Here is a 19,030-nt window from a genome sequence, read left to right on the forward strand (position 1 = left end):
AGCTGGAGTACAACTCCATCTTGCCTCCACATGACTGAAATGCAGTTTTTTATGCTGGTGTGAGTTGTGTGCATGCGCGTGCGTGAGTACATGCGTGTGCGCGCGTATGTGGAACATTGTCGCCTTTTTCAGTGAAAAACAAACCCTGCCCTCTTTAGTTTGTGAAGTGCTATGCCACTCATCTGGAGTGTGATTCAGTTTTAATGAGATGGAGGTGAATGAGGAGCTGGCGAGCCTTCATAGAGGGGAAAAAAAAAAGAAAAGTTGATGCTCATTTCTGTTTTTCTCATCTTTCTAAATGTAGCTGGAGAGCTTCAGCAGCACATTGTATAAATTTATTGGGAAAGATTTTCACTTCTTTTTTCTATTTGGGGTGGGGGTTATCATTAAAAGTTAGATTGACACGATTCAGTTCCAAGGGGAATTCAATGGATGAGTCACTTCTTTGAAAAAATAAAAATAAAAAAATAACAACGACCAGTGGGAAGTTGGCAACATGGTTTTGGATTTTGATGAATGCACCTTTGTTTTTCCTTCTTTTTTAAATTAAATTCATACTTCCTGCAAACTAAAACGGCACATATGAGCAGATAGATGCCATGGTTTGTAATGACTTGCTGGCTCGGCGCTGTAACTCACTCGCAGATGCGCGCGTTGTGGAGCGCAGGCAGGTCTGGTGAAAGGCGAGAGCGTCGACTGGTTGCGCTCATTGGATCTGCGGAGCTGCGCGGACAGGCTGCATGAGTGTGTGTGTGTGTGTGTGTGTGTGTGTGTGTGATCCGAGCGGGGCTGCAGCAGGATTTCTCCGCAGCTCTCTCTTGAAGTTGATTCGATGAACTTTCCAAAAAAGAGACACGACTATACATAGACTATAGCAATAAACGCGCAACCAAAAGTGCAAATTTATGACTGAGATTTAGATCGGGTTTGCTTTTTTTTTTTTTTTAATTACTCCAGCTTGGCAGACACGCACCACGAAGGGAGAGTTCTCGGAGCATCGTTTCTGCCGACGCTGCTGGACGCATGAGCGCTACTGGGCGGTGAGGTCTGTGCGCACGGTTGGTGGCAGCCAGGCGCAAGTTGGAAGAGAAGAGAAGCAACCGAGAGGAGTTTTTTTTCCTCTTTTCGCCACACTGTGCCACATGTGAGTTTCAGAACCAAGGACAGATCCCGACAACCGCTGGCTGGCAAACATGCTCCGAGTGAACAACATCTGGACTCTGCGCGTCTGTGTGTTGCCGTGAGACCTGAAGATATATACACCCAGAGCTTCAACCAGGTATGAAATGACCACTTAATAACTTTGATTTCAGCATTTCTGCTCTCTGGTTTCTGTCTCTTGTTATACGATTATCAACTTAACTGCAGCTGGATGCATCATTATGATTAGTTGAAAAGAATATGTCTCTTCTTTATTGTCCGAACTTGATCCGACGGCGCACACTTCATTATCGGAACCATCTCGCTCTTGTTTACAGGCACGTTTTGGGAACAACGCATGTGAAGTTTGTTGCCCGTGCACCACAGCCTCCATTGTCTCAACTAAACATAATTGCATTATCTTATCTCGCATTACTCGACGCTTCCCTCAAACCAATCAGAGCTTCTGTTTTCAGACAGCGCCCTAAACAAGTGTGATGCGACCCCGCTGCGAGTACAATTGGGGTTCGGTTTGGAGGAATCAGGGAAATGGGCATTGGAAAAACTCATTCGGCATCGGAATTTTAGTTCTGACAGGATGTGATGTAGCTGAGGGATTTCACTCAAATGCAGGATGATGACAGAGAGAGATTGGTAAAAAAAAAAAAAAAAGAAGAAGGTTACTGTGATGCCTTCACTGTTCCTCTATGAATGTTATTTTTCACGTTATTATTGGATGTTGGTTAATGAACCACCTGTTGTTGCCGGTCTCATCGCTCAGCCTTTAAAGGGGCACTATGTAGTTTTGGAGAAGGAATTCAAACTCTTTTTTTAATATTTACAATATAATAATGTTACTTTTTTTCTCTCCCATCAATGATTAAACAAGCTGTGCTAATTGGCAAATTTGGTCCCAGAGCACAGTTTGAAGCTAGAAAGGAGGCAGGGTCCACCACACATAAACAAAGTAAAACAGCATGAAACTGTGTAGCCCTTTAAGGTCAGTTTGTTTATTCAAAATGAGGTTTAGGCATAAAAAAGATCCTTCTCTTTTGATGAAAAAAGTATTAAAAATGTATTCTCCAAACTTACATAGTGCATCTTTAGGTTTCATGGGAATAAACATCCAGATGAGATATTAATAGCGCAGAAAAAATAATGTTGTTTTTTGAGAGCCAAACAGGCTGACAAACCAGACTTCCCCGCGCTATTTTCTGACGATATGACGCTCTTGATCTGTGCTCAAATTCCCAATCATCTGGCTGCCGGCCACCACAGAGGCGTCCTAATTCCTCCAGCTGACAAAGTCCAGGTGGAGGGATAAACTGTGTCCCCACTAGAGATGATATAATGATCGAAATCATTAGTGGACTTGTGATGACGGCACTTTTTTTTCTTCTTCTTCTTCTTCATGTTTTTTCCATTAGTTATAAGGTGTTCTACTTTGAAGAGCGAGTCAGCCCTTCAGGGGTTCATGAAAGGTCAAAATGTCAACTTCAGGTGATTCGTCTCGCGTAGGAAAGGGCTGAAAAATCTGCCGTTCTGTAGAAAAAGAGTGAACCTGGGTTTTACCTCGTTGGCAATCCATCTTGTGGACTTTATCACTGTAATGAGTGCGCCCCAACACAAAAAACAGTCAGCCATGAATTATAATCCTATCAGTGTTTGTCACGTAAACATTGGGAGGCATTACTTTAGATGAATCTCAGGGTCTACGTGCTGTGTTCAGGCTGCCATTACTCAACTGGCTTAATGATTCATGTGTAATGGATTAGACAGTAAATTAAATGTAATGTCATGTATGTTCAAGTGTTCGGCAAAAGACAAGTGACTTGAAGTGAAAAAAAATAAATAAATATATATATACATAAACTGATGCATTTTGTGGGATTTTCGTAGTTATTGAAAAGAATAACAAAAAGGGATGCACCAAAATATCAAGCAAACATCTGTACTGGTCGATATTTACCTTGTAAGTATCAATTTGTCAATTTTGGATTGTTCATGAGATATCGACTGGTGACATCACTGCCATCACTGATTTGTAATGACGTGAGATAAATTATCATCGCACAGGTAGTTAAGTACAATGACCTTTTTAGGCGTTAGAGAAGGTTTTATTAAAGGAGCTTTGCGGAACGTCTGTGTTGTGATGGAAGGCAGCCGTTTGTTTACATTGTACTCCGTTTCTAACGTGACGCTGCCGCTGCTCTCTGTTAGCGGAGAGGCGCTGAGACGAGGCACTCGAGAAATGTGCACGAGGTCGCATCCTTTTGGTCTGTGCAGACTTGCGACTGAGAGACACGGGGGAGGTCTTACTTTTCACGTCACATTACAATCCGCTCACATCTGGCCAATGAAAGATGAGATTGATACATGTAAGTTGCTACAAATTGTTACATAGACCGCCTTTAAAGGTTGTTTCATAGAAACTGGTGTGGTTGAATTTGTGCTCCTTCAAACATAATGCCATGAAGGGCTGAATGACTTTCAGTTCAGTTTGTTATTTATGTAATGAAGATTTTTTGTTTTGTTTTCGTGACACAAAAACAACCAAAACAAAAAATATACAGCAACAAAAAAACAAAAAAACAAAACTGAATTTCACAGTGCACCCTGAGAGTCACACAGCTGGTCAGTCCCTCATGCCCCAAATTATCTCATCAGCTCATGTTCCAGACATGAGCGGCACTATAATTCTCCACAGATATATGTACATATTAGGACTGTACGTGCCAATCACCATCATAGCCGAGAGCAACTCCGCGGTGAGTCATAAATTACACATTAGCTCCCTTCGGATAGGACAATAAGGAATGGCGTTCTCAAAGCATCTTTATGCTAATGTTGGTGAAACCTTCGCCGTCCTGTGCGCGCGCAGTAATGCATTAGCTGATGGTTTCAAAGCCGAGTGAAGCACCTCGGCTTTTTTTCTTTTCTTTTTGAACTTGCCTTTCAGATTTTAGAGGGAATATTGTGCTCAGACATCTGGGGCACGAGCGACTCTCTCAGCTGCTGAGTGTGAGCGTGACAGCCTTGTCGACATCAAGACGGTCCTAATGATGTGATGGTGGTCGGATAGGAGCTCCTTTACAACTACTCAGAGGCTGAGATTTAACGCTCGTGCCGGCTGATAACACCGTTCTCAGATTCAGTATTTCAAACATCGGTGGGAAATCGCTGTATTTCATGCCCACTTCAGACTCTCCAGCACTTATTTGCACTTCTTAACAGCTTCGTGAGACCTCCAGCCTCACTTTGGCCTAGTTTGCATAGGCCTGCCTAATTGGCTGTTCCTTATTGCGCCATTAATTCACACTGTGACCTAGTGTTTGCAACCAGAGAGTCCCCATCTGCTCCAGCAGACAGCACAGAGGAGCAATCAGACTCTTAATGTTGAACTTTTCCGGTTACTTTCTCACCTTGGTTCTAATAATAGGGCAAATGTGGCGGAGTAATACCACACACCTGCACCGACAGCCCGGCACGCACGCGCGCGCACACACACACACACACACACACACACACAGCAGGTCTGAGACGGATCTTCCATTCCGACCTCACACGTTACGACATGTAATCCTCACTGCTGGATAGTGGGGAGCGGATCCATCAATGTGCCACGCGGTTTTACCACCCACGACCTGATGTAATATTTATCTGGGGGGGAAATTTCAGCATTCATTACACTTTTTTTCCTCCTGGATTTCTCTGTTGTTTGTTGCTTTCACTGCTCCTGGGATGTCACAGGATATTCTTCAAATGTCCCTGCAAAAAACCCTCAGACACACACAGAATGACAGACAGACAGACACACACACACACACACACGCACACACTCCAGATGAACTTATCCTGGTGTAGCTGCATGAGCTGGTGATTTTGTAACCTACCCCCGTGTACCCCACTGTGGGGGTTTGCCGCCTCTGTAAGCACACAGGAAGCAAGATTCACGCAGACCAAATGATACGACTGTTAAGAGGATCTGCTAATAATAGACCCGATAATGCATTTGGGTCTGCAAGTGACACATTTTTATTATTTTTTTTATGTAATGTTACCATGTCAGTAACAGCACTTTGTGACAGAGCAGCAAAAGTCACTAATAAGCTTCCCGCTGCTCGTTAATGGAGAGCGGAGCAGCAGCACATCTAATAGTCTGAACTCCAGACAGGATCTGTGGGCTCACCAGTGTGACTCCACTAAAATCAGAACTTGGATTTAAAACAAAACAAAAAAAAATAGACAGACTATTTCATGTGCTGTTTGTGTGTACCTCCGACTTTCAGATAACCAGATCCATTCTATGTTAAAGATTTGTCGATAATGGTCTGTAAGCCATTAAAAATCCATTGTCTCTATGTGAGAACTGCCTCAATCAATCTATTTGTTAAACTTGTGTGTGTGAGCGTGTGTGTGTTTGATGAATGTGATAAAAAGGTTTGCCCCCCCCACCCCTCCTCTCTCTCTTTTTCTGAGAACACTGTGATTGAACCGACCCACCTCCCCAATCAGACATCATAACACCTCCTGCTGAGACCTAAACCTGTAACCTCCACATGATAGGAATCCATATTAGCATACATGTCTCACTGCCCACTTCCCTGCAGTCCAACCCTCATTTCTTACCCACCATGTTTCCATGGCAACCCCGGCCGTTGAGGAGAACCACCATCTATGTGATGTATCTCGGTTGTAAGCTTTGGAAAATTAGGCTCCACTTCGAGAGGTGCCTTAAATACCTGTAAATGTTTGATGTGGTCACTCCGGGTTTGTCTTTCAGATAAAGACTGCGAAGCTTTGAATCTCACACTGCCGAGTCCCAGAGAGAGCCTCGCTGAAATAACCTCTTCTTATGTTTCACTTAAAAAAAAAAAAAGTAACTCATAAGACTCCACTTAGTCCGATTTCAGCCTCCACATGAAGCAGTCTCGGGGTTTGGGCTGTCCAGTAACAACATTACCTGTCTGTAACATTTCTGCAGATCGCGTTAGACCAAGGGGGAAGACAAAAGGAAATCGATGAGAAAAACTGTTACGAAGAGAAAAGTTTAGATATAAACTGGTTTAGATTTGAAACAGTCGCACAGAGAATGAGAAGCACTATTTATGACTGTTTCATCATCTGTGGGTGAGAGGCTGAAAGAGAGTAATGGTATGAAGAATAAAGTAAAAGCTGTCAGTGGGCGTATATAATGCACCTTCTAAGACATATGTTTATGTTATTGCTCATAGATAGATAGATAGAAGATAGATAGATAGATAGATAGAAGATAGATAGATAGATAGATAGATAGATAGAAGATAGATAGATAGATAGATAGATAGATAGATAGATAGATAGATAGATAGAGCTTCATGCTTGATTAACACATTTAATTAGTTTTTCCTTTGATTCACGCAGGAAATATCAAACATGCTGCACCCACTGAGAGAAGACCTGAAAGTGATCTGCCTCCAGACCCTGTGAACCTCTGCTCCTCTCAACTTCACCCAGCTGAACCCTGCATCCTGATCCTGCCATGCTGAGTGTTGTGTTCTGCCCCAGGTCTTTGGCCAACTCTGCCCATTACTGGCCTCTTCACATGCTCCTGCTGGAGCTGCTGATACTAGGAGTCCTGCCCAGCATCTCCAGATTACCACCCGCAGCCAAACGGGAGATAATTTTGGACGGGGACTTGGTGATCGGAGGCCTGTTCCCGGTGCACCAAAAAGGCGATGGGACGGAGGACTGCGGTAAGATCAATGAGGCGAGGGGGATCCAGAGACTGGAGGCCATGCTGTTGGCACTTGATGAGATTAACTCCAGCGACCGCATCCTTCCTGGGCTCCAGCTGGGAGCCCACATCCTTGACACCTGCTCGAAAGACACATACGCGCTGGAGCAGTCCCTTGATTTTGTCAGAGCCTCCCTCACCAAGGTGCAAGATCCGGGCTTCATCTGCCCGGACGGCTCCAGGCCCATCCAAAACGAGGTTCCACTCGCCATCTCTGGAGTCATTGGAGGATCCTACAGTGATGTTTCCATTCAGGTAAATGAGCAAATCCATTTTTGTCTCATAAACTCCGTGTTTTGGTCAATTCTACTGCAATAATCACATAATTAAATACCTTACGTATTCCAGTGTTCATGTCTATGGAACGAAAAAAGGAATAAAGGAAAACATGCTAATAGAATTTTTCCAGTTTTCCAAGCAGCACAGATTATCTCTCGGAAATACATCCATATTGCATGATTCTTCACCTTAAGTTAAGTTCCAATGCCAATCTTCAGCGCCAACAAAAGAAACAGTGTTCTCTTTATTTCTGTACCAGACATTTGTTATATGTTGAATTTTGCTATAACAGGAACCCAAATGTTTGAATGAAACCCAGAAATTTTGTCCAAGGTTATGGTGCGACTGCACACAACATGAATAAAACCTACAGTTTTATGTTTTTTTTGCTTTTTTCATTTTCTTCAGTAGGTTATATATTATAGGTTCATGTTCATGTAAAAGACCTTAAAAGTGTAATAGAAAAGGTCAAAGTCTGCGCCAACAGAAGCTCCCCTCTCCCACAGAAAAAACTGCTCCTGAAACGCCTCATCAGTAGTCCTGCCTTTACTTCTGCGTCTTTGTGACATCACAATGCATCACCATGTAACAAAGTTGCATAATTTCTGCATGGCAGCTAGGTTGGTCAGTAAGAACTGATTAAGCACAGCTGCTCTGTTGTTATTGTTAGAGTTGCTGGCTCAGGTGTGTGTCAGCTGACCAATCAGAGGAGACTGGATATTTGGAAGGGGGGCCTTAAAGAGAAGCTTTAAGGTTTTAGAAGCTAAAACAGAGTGTTTCAGACACGAAGGGAAAACAGTGCTGAAGAACTGGAAAGTATGAGAAAACGGATGTGTTTTTAGGGCATTAAAGCATGTAACCCCTATTCTAGCAGTAAGCTGAAATACAATAAGGAGCCTGAATATGAGCATCATATGTTTCCTTAAAAACATTTTCTCATCCATGAACTTTTCTGCCTGTGACAAGTAGACAGATTCCCATCAGCAATGGTGGTTATTTGACAATTTCAATCATTAATGTGCATTTAACCAAGTGTCTAGATAAACTAACAGTGATTCTGCAGAAAGCAAAACATTTTATAATTTGAATGTTTTCAAAGGTTTTGCAGAATCACAAAAAAGCTGACATTCTAGTACAGCAGTAAGGATTTCTTTGTTTTGATTTGGTTTAAACTTAATAGATAGGCATCATATTCCTGTTTCATTCATAACCTGCTCAACAATTTCAGATGCACAATTACTCCATCCTGTAAATTGCATTTTATGGTTGTTATTTTTTTTTTAAAGGAATTCATTTTTACAATTTCACAAATATTCTTAAACTTTAAGCAAATCAGAAAAACCCACACTTAATTCATTAAATCACTCCAGTCATTCATTCATTTAGTGTTTCCTTGTGATACATCGGAATGGATAAACTTGCATACTGCAAATCTGCATATACATATAGACCCACTTCTTCACACCTCACACTTACAGAAACATGGCCAGCATCTCCACTATTCCTGAGCTGGCAGTCTGAGCCTTCCGTGGGAAAGAGATTCTGCTTTGGCCGGAATAAGAATCCACCTGGGATGATTCTGTTTGAAGCATCAACATTCACAGAAGGCATCCATCACTTTGTCAGCGACTTCATTTCCGCCTCGCAAAGAAAACTGACCTTTCACTCACGTATTAAAGGTTGCCAGAGGCGAAGCATCTGAGCATAATTAATAAAGTCTGATTGCCCTCACGTGGCATAATTACCATGATGCACTCGGTGTTAGCGAGTGTGTAGGTTTAATTTGGGTACACTTTCCATTAACTTCAGCTCACAGCACATTTATTACACACACGCATAGACACACATAGATTAATCTTCAGTGAACCAAACACATATAAAGATATTTTTTATTAGCAGTGGAGTGTGTGGCTGTACATACGGCCTTAGGCGCAGAGACTTCATTTGCTTTTCAAAAACAACAGGTGCAACATGTAAGATTTGGTCACCTGTTAAATTCATACTCAGAACAAATACGGAGCAACATATGACCAGACTAACAGCTAAACCGCTAAATAGCAGCCATGATGCTCCGATGAGGGCTTGACAATTGTCTCTCGTTTTTCCTTTTTACTTCATCAACAGTGATATGTTGTGGCTACTTTCTTGTGACAAATATACTTTTAATAAGTCGCTTTGGACAAAAGCGTCTGCTAAATGCCCTAAATGTAAATGTACCTTTGGCTAACTGTAGCTGTCTTTAGCTGGTTTGCTCAGTTAGCAGTTAGCGGTTCAAACTGGGAGCTCAGGGACCAGGCTTGTGAAGGAGATGTGGATCAGGAGGTGACTAGGCTTGCTGGTTTCATGTTAACTACTGTACAATAAACATCTCAGCAATACAGTACTGTACATGCGCACCATAATGTCAAAATGTTTTTATTATTATTAATTTTGTTGATTGTTTTAGTTATGTTTTTAATGTTTTCAACTACAATTTGTACATATTGCCCCTTTAATATTTCAGCGGTAAAGCATGCTGTGGCAAATGGTTGATTAGTTGTTTACAATTATTGTTAGTGGATATTCACTGTTTAGAAAACTAAATAAAGTTCTACTCATAAGATGTTCGGATGATGCTGATTAACTCGATCTTGCAAAATCACAATTTTTATTCTGCCTAATGTGTCTGGATAGCTGGAACAAATTCTAATTATTTTATGTGTTTCGGTATCTTTTTATATTGGTGACAAATGATTATGACACATAATTGTCATGGATGGTGACATTGTTTGTCAACTGAAATTTCTCCTAAACTGCATTTTCCTGTGCTCTACACCCAGCTCCATTACACTTCTGCTTAGCTATAATTGCCTCCATCCCCACTCTTTCTTTCCACAGATTTCACCTCATTAAAAAGTTTACCAGCCTTGTGCTTAACCATCACTTAAGTAACATGATGACCAGCCACCCCACGACTCGACAACCCTTATCTTTTCACGATAACCCTCTTTGAAAACACAAGGATATCAAGCTGTTTATTTTGGCAACATGCTGCAATGGGGAAACATCCCCGTACTGAAAACGTCAATGCACATAACAACAACAACACATACAGAGTGACTAATGTTGGGAATTTTCTCACATGAGGGACACCAAAGCAATACATGAATATTTTACATCACACCTGAAACTGCAGATTGACAGCTTATGAATATGCAGCAGTGTTTATGCAGTCTAACCACGCTGCTGTATGGCGATGGCATTGTAAGCAGGAGCGGAGCTGTTAGAAAATGTTCAGATAATGAACGTATTTCAGATTACTCAGTTTTAGATGTTGCGCGACGATTATGTCATCAGCGTAGATTGTATGGATACAATGATGCTGATGATTCCAGTGATTTCCAACAGAGAGGTGGAGATTGAGGAGGGTGGAATAACACAGTGTCAAACTAATTTGGGTAAATGATAAAAACCACAGGTGCATGGCTGAAGTCAGAGCTTCTTATCTATATAAGCTTAACGCCATATTACACCAAAGTACGCTTGTCTTGGCAATTATTGCTGAAAGAAACTGGCCAAAAATTGGCGATCAACACCCTTCCCTTTGGAAATAAAGGAGATCTGTTTTTTCTTTTGTTGTTGTTGGTTTTGTTTTTTCAGGTGTGAGAAAGTATGGTGGCTGCGATTTTCAGTCTATTACTTCAAGCTCTCTTTCGACACCGACTGGAAAATGTTAGCGCACTGCTCAAACAAATAAAGATGACATCTGTGGGGGGAACTTCAACAGACATGGTAGTATAGCGGTGGAAAGGGGGAAAACTTGGCTTGTCCAACTGGCTGCCAAGTTTCCACCATCACTGCCGATCAGAGCTGGAACTGATAAATGTCTGTGACAACTCGGCTACACCCCCTTTCACACTGACACTTGGCTGAACATGACACTCTTCACCCCTGCCCCTGAAGCTAAGGCCACTGGCTCAGGGTTACTTTTTACATCTATCTCTGTTCAAGTAGCGCTCAAACGGTAGAGTAAAAGATGTGAAGATCGCTAACTGCTTAGGTACTTCCGACATCAGCCCCATGGGATTTTTGTCCAGTGTAGAAGAGGTGTAACAACCCCGGACTTCTCAGGTATTAAAAGTCACATCAAGAATATGTTACAATGTCCTTGTTTCATGCCAAACACTGAAATACTAGCCATCAATCAGGCAGTTACATTGATTATCAAAGTCAAGAAAATCCTCATTTGCTTCCTTTATCCCTTAAATATGACACTACAGCCAGGATGATGTTTAGCGTAGCCTAGCGGGAAAAAAGAGACAACTAGTCCCTGTAAATATCTCAGTCGTTATCTTTGTTTGTTTAACCCATACAACCAAATAAAAGGTTAAACAAGGATGGTGTGTTATATCCCGGACTGGCTAAACTAACTAGATATTTCACCCGGATGTTAAGGAGCGATCTTTAAAACTAATTTCCCAAAATGTGAAACTTAAATTTTTTCTCTTTTCATTTTAGTTCATTGTTAAAATGCATGAAGCGACTTCATAACTAAATCTTGTTTAATTCCCACGGTTCTCCTCATGGAAGTGTGTGAGAATTGGACTTGTTTTTGATTCATAATGCACTGAGGCTCCGCACAGTGAGTAATATGAGAGTGGGAAACACTGATTGCTTGAATAAGTTGAGTGCAGCAAGCCTCCTTGACTGTGATTCCCCTTGTTAGTGTCTGCTAAAGCAAACGTCAGAATGCGGTCCAACCTTGGGAAAGTTTGCCAGGAGTCTGCAGTGATGAGTGCTTCATGTCAGCGTGAATGGAGAGGACAGTCATAAGACACACGGGCAGACGGACTGGACCGAGGATGTCCATCTTACCCATTAAACCCGAGGCTTCTCCGCCTGGAAAGGAAGTGAACGATACAAATCATCTTCTCCTGTAAAGTTGATGACCCTCTGACAAAAGAGCAGCGTGTTTTAAAGAAGAATGAAGAGGACTTTGTGTGTGTGTGTGTGTGTCTCTGTCTGAATGAGTCTTCAGCGACCACACACAGCAAAAGATTCACAAAGGAACTCACAGCTTTTGAGGGTTTTTTTGTATTGATTTGTATACATACCTCAAGCATCACTATGCTCAACAGTCTCTTTGTTCATTTCCTGGCCACTTTAATGAATCGAGCTGTGAGAGCGAAGAGAAGCCCCGTGGTGGGATTTTTTTGAGAGGTCAGCGATTTAGACAGTCCCTATTTATCCCAGAGAAACACTTTGTGGAGATGAAGAGCGTTATAAAAGTGAGGAGGAAGAGTGCCAGGGGCGCTCCCGGGGAACTTTGAGAGGAGCTGCTTTTCCCATCCGTGGGGTGCATGTCCATTGGCTGGCAGAGACGTGTCCACCTGCGTGTGAGAGAGGAGGCTGACGCTGCCGGTGACAGGGGGCCAGGGACGAGTTGTGGGAAAGATGGTGAGAGACGAGCCAGTTTCTCCTCCGCCTCAAAAGGATTCTTTCATAATTAGCCCGGCAATGTTAGGGACGCTTTCATCATCCTCTTGCTCATCCTGCTGTATGTAGTCGTCCTTGTTATCTCTTCCCACTGTTTCATTTTGAGGAAAAAGCAGTCTCTCATTGCCATCTGGAATGTTAGCTGTATAGAATTGACCGTAAATGACGACTCAGTGCTAACAGCCTACACATTTTTACAGTCATAAATTTAACCTAGATTTAACAAAAAAGAACAATGAAATCATTCTGAACCAGTCCCACACTTTCCAAGTCGCACAATAAGAAGCTGAAATCTGCTCCCAGGCACAATCGTAACTTTTTCTCTTCAACTTGGATTTAATGCAAATAACTTGAAGCAGAAACTCTCACTGAAACAGTTGGACATCCTTAAATAACTTAAGATAGTCGATCAACAATTTCAAATTGCGACCTTCAGATAAATCAGGTTGATATTCCATCACTCTCTCATAGTGCCAAAATGAAAAGGGTTTCTTTTGTGTATGTGTTTCCAATTATAATTCATGTGACACACACTTTAACTCTTACAAACACACGCAATAAAATCATTTTTAAAGGCCAAGGTTAGCGAAAAATGAAAATCCAGTCATGGAGGAAGTTTCATAGTCCACAAAACATTTCTGGAGCGCTGCAGCAAAACAACATTGCAGCATTCTCCTGAATAACTGATGGGGACCTCCTCCTAAACTTTAAAGTTGCAAGTTGCACTATGCAACTTCTTTCCGGGCCTCAAAACAAACAGAGGTAGAGCTCTTGATAGAAGGAATAGCAGTTTGCAAGAGCTGACGCTGGATTCAGACTGCAGGTATTTAAGGATTGTTTAAATTCAATCCTAATTCTCACCAGTCGGAGTAGAAAACTGGTCTGACACGTTAGTCAGTACCATTGTTCATCCCAGATTACCAGGTAACGTGTATGTATTTTATTTAAGTCATAAATTTACATTTGTGTGTAAACATGAGAGTCAACTAGGTGTTTGTTTTGGTGGGGTGAGATCAAAACATAGTTACATGTTACCCCTTTAAAAAAAACAGAAAAAATCTTTTTTTTTTTTTTTAAAAACAAGAAAAAAAACATATTCCCCAGTCTAAAACACTGCATCTCCTCACTGACTCAGAGTTGATGCAAGAGGGCCCCCAGGTTTGAAAAAAATGCTGTGAATGTACCCTCATAAAACATGATAAAGTGCCCTCCAGGGTTTCTTCTAGTGGACAAAACATGGTGTCCTCTCCTCACTATAACTATATCATGACTTTCTGCACACTGGAGCCCCACCACATCCGGCCAGTTGCCTTTTTATTAATTTTTTTAGCCCCCGCCCCTCAAACGTTGTACACCACTTGTCTGAAAATATGTTTTTTGTTGTATGTATTTCTCATTCCTCACAACCATCTGCCAACCCCCTCGAAATGAACTTGTGACCCCACAGGTCGAAAACCAACAATTCAACACACATGTACGCAGGGAAGAAAACCAAAGTATTTTTGTGTCAATAATCACCAGATATATGAGAGTTCAACAGCCTACCTCCTACAAATGTAATATTGCGCTACATAGCTATCCTCCCTTCAGACAATTGTTATTGAGAATCCGGCATCCTAAAAATTGCATCCTTAAATTTATATTTCAAAAAACCTCCACTTAATCCTTTAAGACAAGTCAACAGCACGGTAGACAGTCTCTGCCGGTCGTAGCACTGCTGAAGCACCGGGGAAGGTCCTCAATAATTTGAGGTTATGAGAGTTCATATCCATGCAGCCGTGTATTGGTGTTTAATATGTTTGGTTTGCGGTGGTTTATTAGGTCTGTTGCTGTGTCACGTAGAGGAACCGGAGAGGGCTTCCTTATTGTGTTTCCGTCTTCACAGATTGCGACGGGAAAAGGAAAAATCCCTGCTCTGGTGTTAACTTCAAAAGCATCTTGTTCATCATGTGATTGAGACTGCTGTTTCTGAACTGGACGTTATAGCACATTTGGAAGAAAACAGCTTGTCTCCCTAATTAGCACATCAGCGTGTCATTCAAAGTGAAGGGAAACACTGGCAGATTGGTTAAAGTCATGACACCCCGCGGTCGATAATATTGCCAGCCAATCGATTTCCAAACGCACTTTCCTACATCTTGTCCGTCTGAGAGCTTTTTTCTTTTCAAGGGCATAAATTACCAGTCTCCGCTCAGAACCTGTGGCTGTTACTTAGAACTATGCCTAAGATTGTGTGACAGGAGCGCTGATTGAAAAAAAAATTCCTGGACTTATCAAGTTTATTTCTTAAGTGCCAGAGGCTACAAGCAATATTTCAAAGCTTTAAGCTGAGCAGATGATAAAGAGCAACATTTCTCACAGATATATCCTCATACTTGAGAGTGCTTCAGAAGGTCGCTCTTGTGGTGAGCATTGTTTTGCTGGTGGGAGGAAATAATAGATGTAAGTTTAATGTGAGGAATCGTCTCCTCCTGAAATAGACCTTTGCGAGCAGATCAACACACGTTTCTTTTTCTGCTGCCGCGTTTTAGCTCCACAAAGGGCTCGTATTGAATCACAGCTGTGACCCACAGACATGAATACATGCAGTGTGTGTGAAACATACCTGTTTACATGTGCATCTGCTGCTTTGAGTACCTTATTGTCTATTTGGGGCCTTTGTTGTGTGTGGGTAGCTCTTTGGGTGGGTGGGTGGGCATCTGCAGATGCAGCTCACACAAAGCACATTGAGTTTACTCGTTAAGAGATCCTGCCTTGCCTAAGCTTTGCCTTGAATAAACGATGCCTCACATGAGATCACATTGAATTCTGTAGACAGGACAAAAGTAACAGCTTTGTATATTGTTCCCCAAATCTTCAGTTCAAAATGAATTGTGTCATTCAATTGTTTCTGTTAGCAAATGTAATCACCACCTGGATAATGTTCAGATGCGTTTTGTTTGAGCCGCAGGTAGGTGGTCAGAGTGGATGAGACTGAGGTTCATGGGTAGGTGTAGGTAACAAAAGCATTGTATTTTGGTCAAGAGGTCAGATTGTGATGCAGCATGCATTTTTTTTTGCGAAATCCTCATCAGTTTTACAAAATCCTTTTCACGTTATAACAAGGTTTTTTCATGATATCATGTCATAGTTTATTATATCACCAATCTCTGTCCTTGCTAATTGAAATACCATCTATATCGCTCATACTGTGAAGGGTCACAAGGTGTAATCACACTTAGTCACATGAAAAGATTCTTTTGTTAATTAGAAATATGATCTGGTCAGCTTCACCTTTGCCATTCCAAATTAGTTATATATAAATGTAAAGTCTATAGGACAGGGTCGATTCAATAATAGATACACAGATCAAGTTAAAATTTCTGAAATTGTTCTATGTAAATGTAATGTTGTTGTCATGTTCAAATGCTAAATGTTACATGCGACATTTGGCATTTGAAGCAATACTTTGACATGTTGGGAAATACATGAGTTGGACTCCCTGGAGACTTTGTGTCTCAGTGAGGTGCAGAATGCTGCACAATCATTTTGAGTAGGTAGATAAACTGTAGTTCACTAAGAAGTACATACAGCCAAAAACACGGGTTGCTTTACATCTCTGACGTCATAGAACTGGAACAAATAAAATACTTGTGTTAGAAATGTGTTTGGTGTGGTTTTGAACCAGGCTTGCTGCTTCGCCTGTTTCCAGTCTTCAAGCCAAGTTAAGCAACACCTCGGACTGGAACTCCTGAAAGGAAAGAAACATAAGTATTACCCAAATGTTGAACTATTCCTTTACCCATCTGGTAGTTAAAATGATGCCTGTCATTTTAACATGCAGGCAAGCAAATTGAAGTTAAAGTGATAAAAGCAAGAAATCAGTAAAGACTCACGGAGCACTCTGATGATGGAGTTAGATGAGAACAAATCGTTTAAAATTAATAAAATGGGGGAACATTTGTCCTCCAGCGAAATTACAGCTATAATAGATGACAACTTTGGGAGACAGGATTCGAAAAAAGCATTGTCAAATCAAAAATAATCCTCATCAGCTGCACAACAGATGGGTGGCTGATCCAGCAGATATGATGAAATGGCACAGGCTAGTGAATGGTCTATGCTGCCTTTGCGAGGATTTTCCTTTTACTGGCCATGGGTGTTACAAGAAAACGCCAAGATGAACTTGGAGCAAAGAGATCAGTCGGCATTAACAGATACAAGCAAGGAAAAAAAAAGCATCAGAGGTGTTGCAGCATTGCGAAGTTGTTGATCTGATTTCCAATTCGGAAGAATCAGCCCTGGAAGAAGAGAGGCGCCGCAGCCACACTGAAGAAGAGCTGCTCGGTGTGCAGAGTTCGCCTCAAATTGTCTGAGAGAGAAACAAAACTAGATCCAAGTTTGAGATGTGTGCTTTTGATGTTGCACGGTCAATTAAGTCGCGCTGGTGTTCTGCTGTTTCAGCCGCCTCTCCGCAATCGACCGCGGCATGATTTGGCTTTGAAGCCGTTTCCTCTCAGCGATTGTTTGGATCAAAACTGCTGCATACATTAAAGTACTGCAAACCCGTCAACATGCATCTGAGTAACATTTATTGTATCGCACGCCACACAGTCCATTGATATTCAGAGTCAACATGCAAACAAACTGATGCAACGTCACTCACAGACGCACAGATGTTTAAATCTTTGGTGTGTTTTCTCCCCTTGCTTCATTTTTTCGTGTGATTTCCCCTCCACAAGAATGATCTCTCATCTTTGGAAATCGAAGCAGATTATTCCCAAATTGGACCTGATGCAAGCTTGGCACGGAAAATTTGGGCCACTGTTTGTACAACATCTGTGTTTCCGTTTGCAATTGGCATTTCGAAAAGCGCAACGCTGAGAAGAAACATCATGTTTAGGCGCCGAGCAGATCAGTAAACAAGATAACTTTTGTTTTTGCACCTCAGAATTTAACTGCTCTGTTGAATTAATTTGACTTCAGCAACCACATTCATTTAAATTATATATATACATGTTACCTTGCAGCTGTGCTTGCATGTTAATATGTGCACAGACGCTGAATTAATTGTTTTTGCCTCCGAGGTTTTATTATTAATTAGAACAGTCACATTTTAACAAAATGATCAGAATACATCAAATCTTAGCAGCGGTTTGCATTACATCCATTATACATACCATGTATTTCTGGACCTCTGGTGAGTGAACGGGCTGCTGCAGTGTACACCTTCAAGTTTCACTCTGCGTGTCATCTACTGTATCTACTGTAGGGCTCGGCTTGACAGAGACCTCGGGGACATACAGATGGACTTTCCATGTTGAAAAAATCATGACAGTCACATGAGTAAGAGACTGCACATGTTCCAGCTGTCTCACATCTCCCCTCAGTGCCTCTGCTCCTTTGAAGGAACACTGGACTGAAATGTCATTATTTTTCTTATACACATCGTATCGAGCTTAGTGCAGTGCATGGATTCATGTGTCTAAAGATCTGTGGAGCTTGAAAATATTGTTTGTGTACAGTCTTTTTTATTATTTCATCAGGATATTGACTGACCAGATGATGATACAAATACATGAACTACACACCAGTAATACCACACTCTCACATTCCCAGCTGTTCTCCATACCCTTGAAATATCAGTTCACACTACAGTCCACCTTGTTTGATATGTTTCACTGCTTTAACGACTTTAGTACTACTTGACTGTTGCGGTAAAGCTACACAGTGGAGTGCTTCAGCCCAGTGTGAGGTGAGGCCTTCCCATAGCTGTAAACACTGCACGCTGTAAACATTTACCACATATGTTATATATTGTTCATGGGCCATTTGTCATGTAATACATTCATTGGGAGCATATGTCTCAAAGGGAACATAGGAAAGAGTAAAACTGGTGCTGAGCTCAGGGAGCTATAAATGGTGTCGTTAATGTTTTCTTTTTGGCACAAATAAATGCATTTCTTCATGTATAGACCTATCCCAGACATGTTTTAAGAGGTTAAAATAATACTTGAAACTGCATCTACTCCTTCAAAAAACCCTGATTATCAGTACACAAGTATAACATTGAAAAGTTTAATTGCTGGACACAAGATGTCTCCACAATCCATCCTCACTTCATGGTCACAAGTTGCAAACTGGATTGCAATTGGTTTCAGATCTAGTGGAGATTTTGCAAATCCTTGAATTAAGATTTGAGCACAGAGAAAGGTTCCCCCTGCAGCAGGTGAAACATGAAAACAGCCTTCGAGTGTACACACAAATCCTTCTACATTGTGAAGGCAAATATCCAAGTGAAGGACAGCGCAGGCTGAGGCGGAGTGGGTCTTGGACTATAGTTCTGGGCAAGGCAGGTTTATCTAGCAGGTTATAACAATG

General features: G+C 41.6%; 1 protein-coding gene across 2 annotated transcripts in view; it reads left to right on the top strand.

The window, feature by feature from the left end:
• The first annotated feature begins 381 nt into the window (after positions 1 to 381).
• Positions 382 to 19,030, top strand: part of grm2b (glutamate receptor, metabotropic 2b) — a 36,278-nt gene continuing 17,629 nt past the window's right edge. The window contains exons 1-2 of one of the 2 annotated variants that reach the window (XM_030420343.1): positions 382 to 1,279; positions 6,523 to 7,171. In XM_030420343.1, coding sequence (XP_030276203.1) covers positions 6,662 to 7,171 — 510 coding nt within the window. In that variant the 5' untranslated portion in view covers positions 382 to 1,279; positions 6,523 to 6,661. The remainder of the gene's footprint in view (positions 1,280 to 6,522; positions 7,172 to 19,030) is intronic. The other variant, XM_030420342.1, reaches the window with a different exon arrangement.

The sequence above is a fragment of the Sparus aurata genome, chromosome 6 (genome assembly GCF_900880675.1).
Source record: "Sparus aurata chromosome 6, fSpaAur1.1, whole genome shotgun sequence".
Taxonomy (NCBI): Eukaryota; Metazoa; Chordata; class Actinopteri; order Spariformes; family Sparidae; genus Sparus; species Sparus aurata.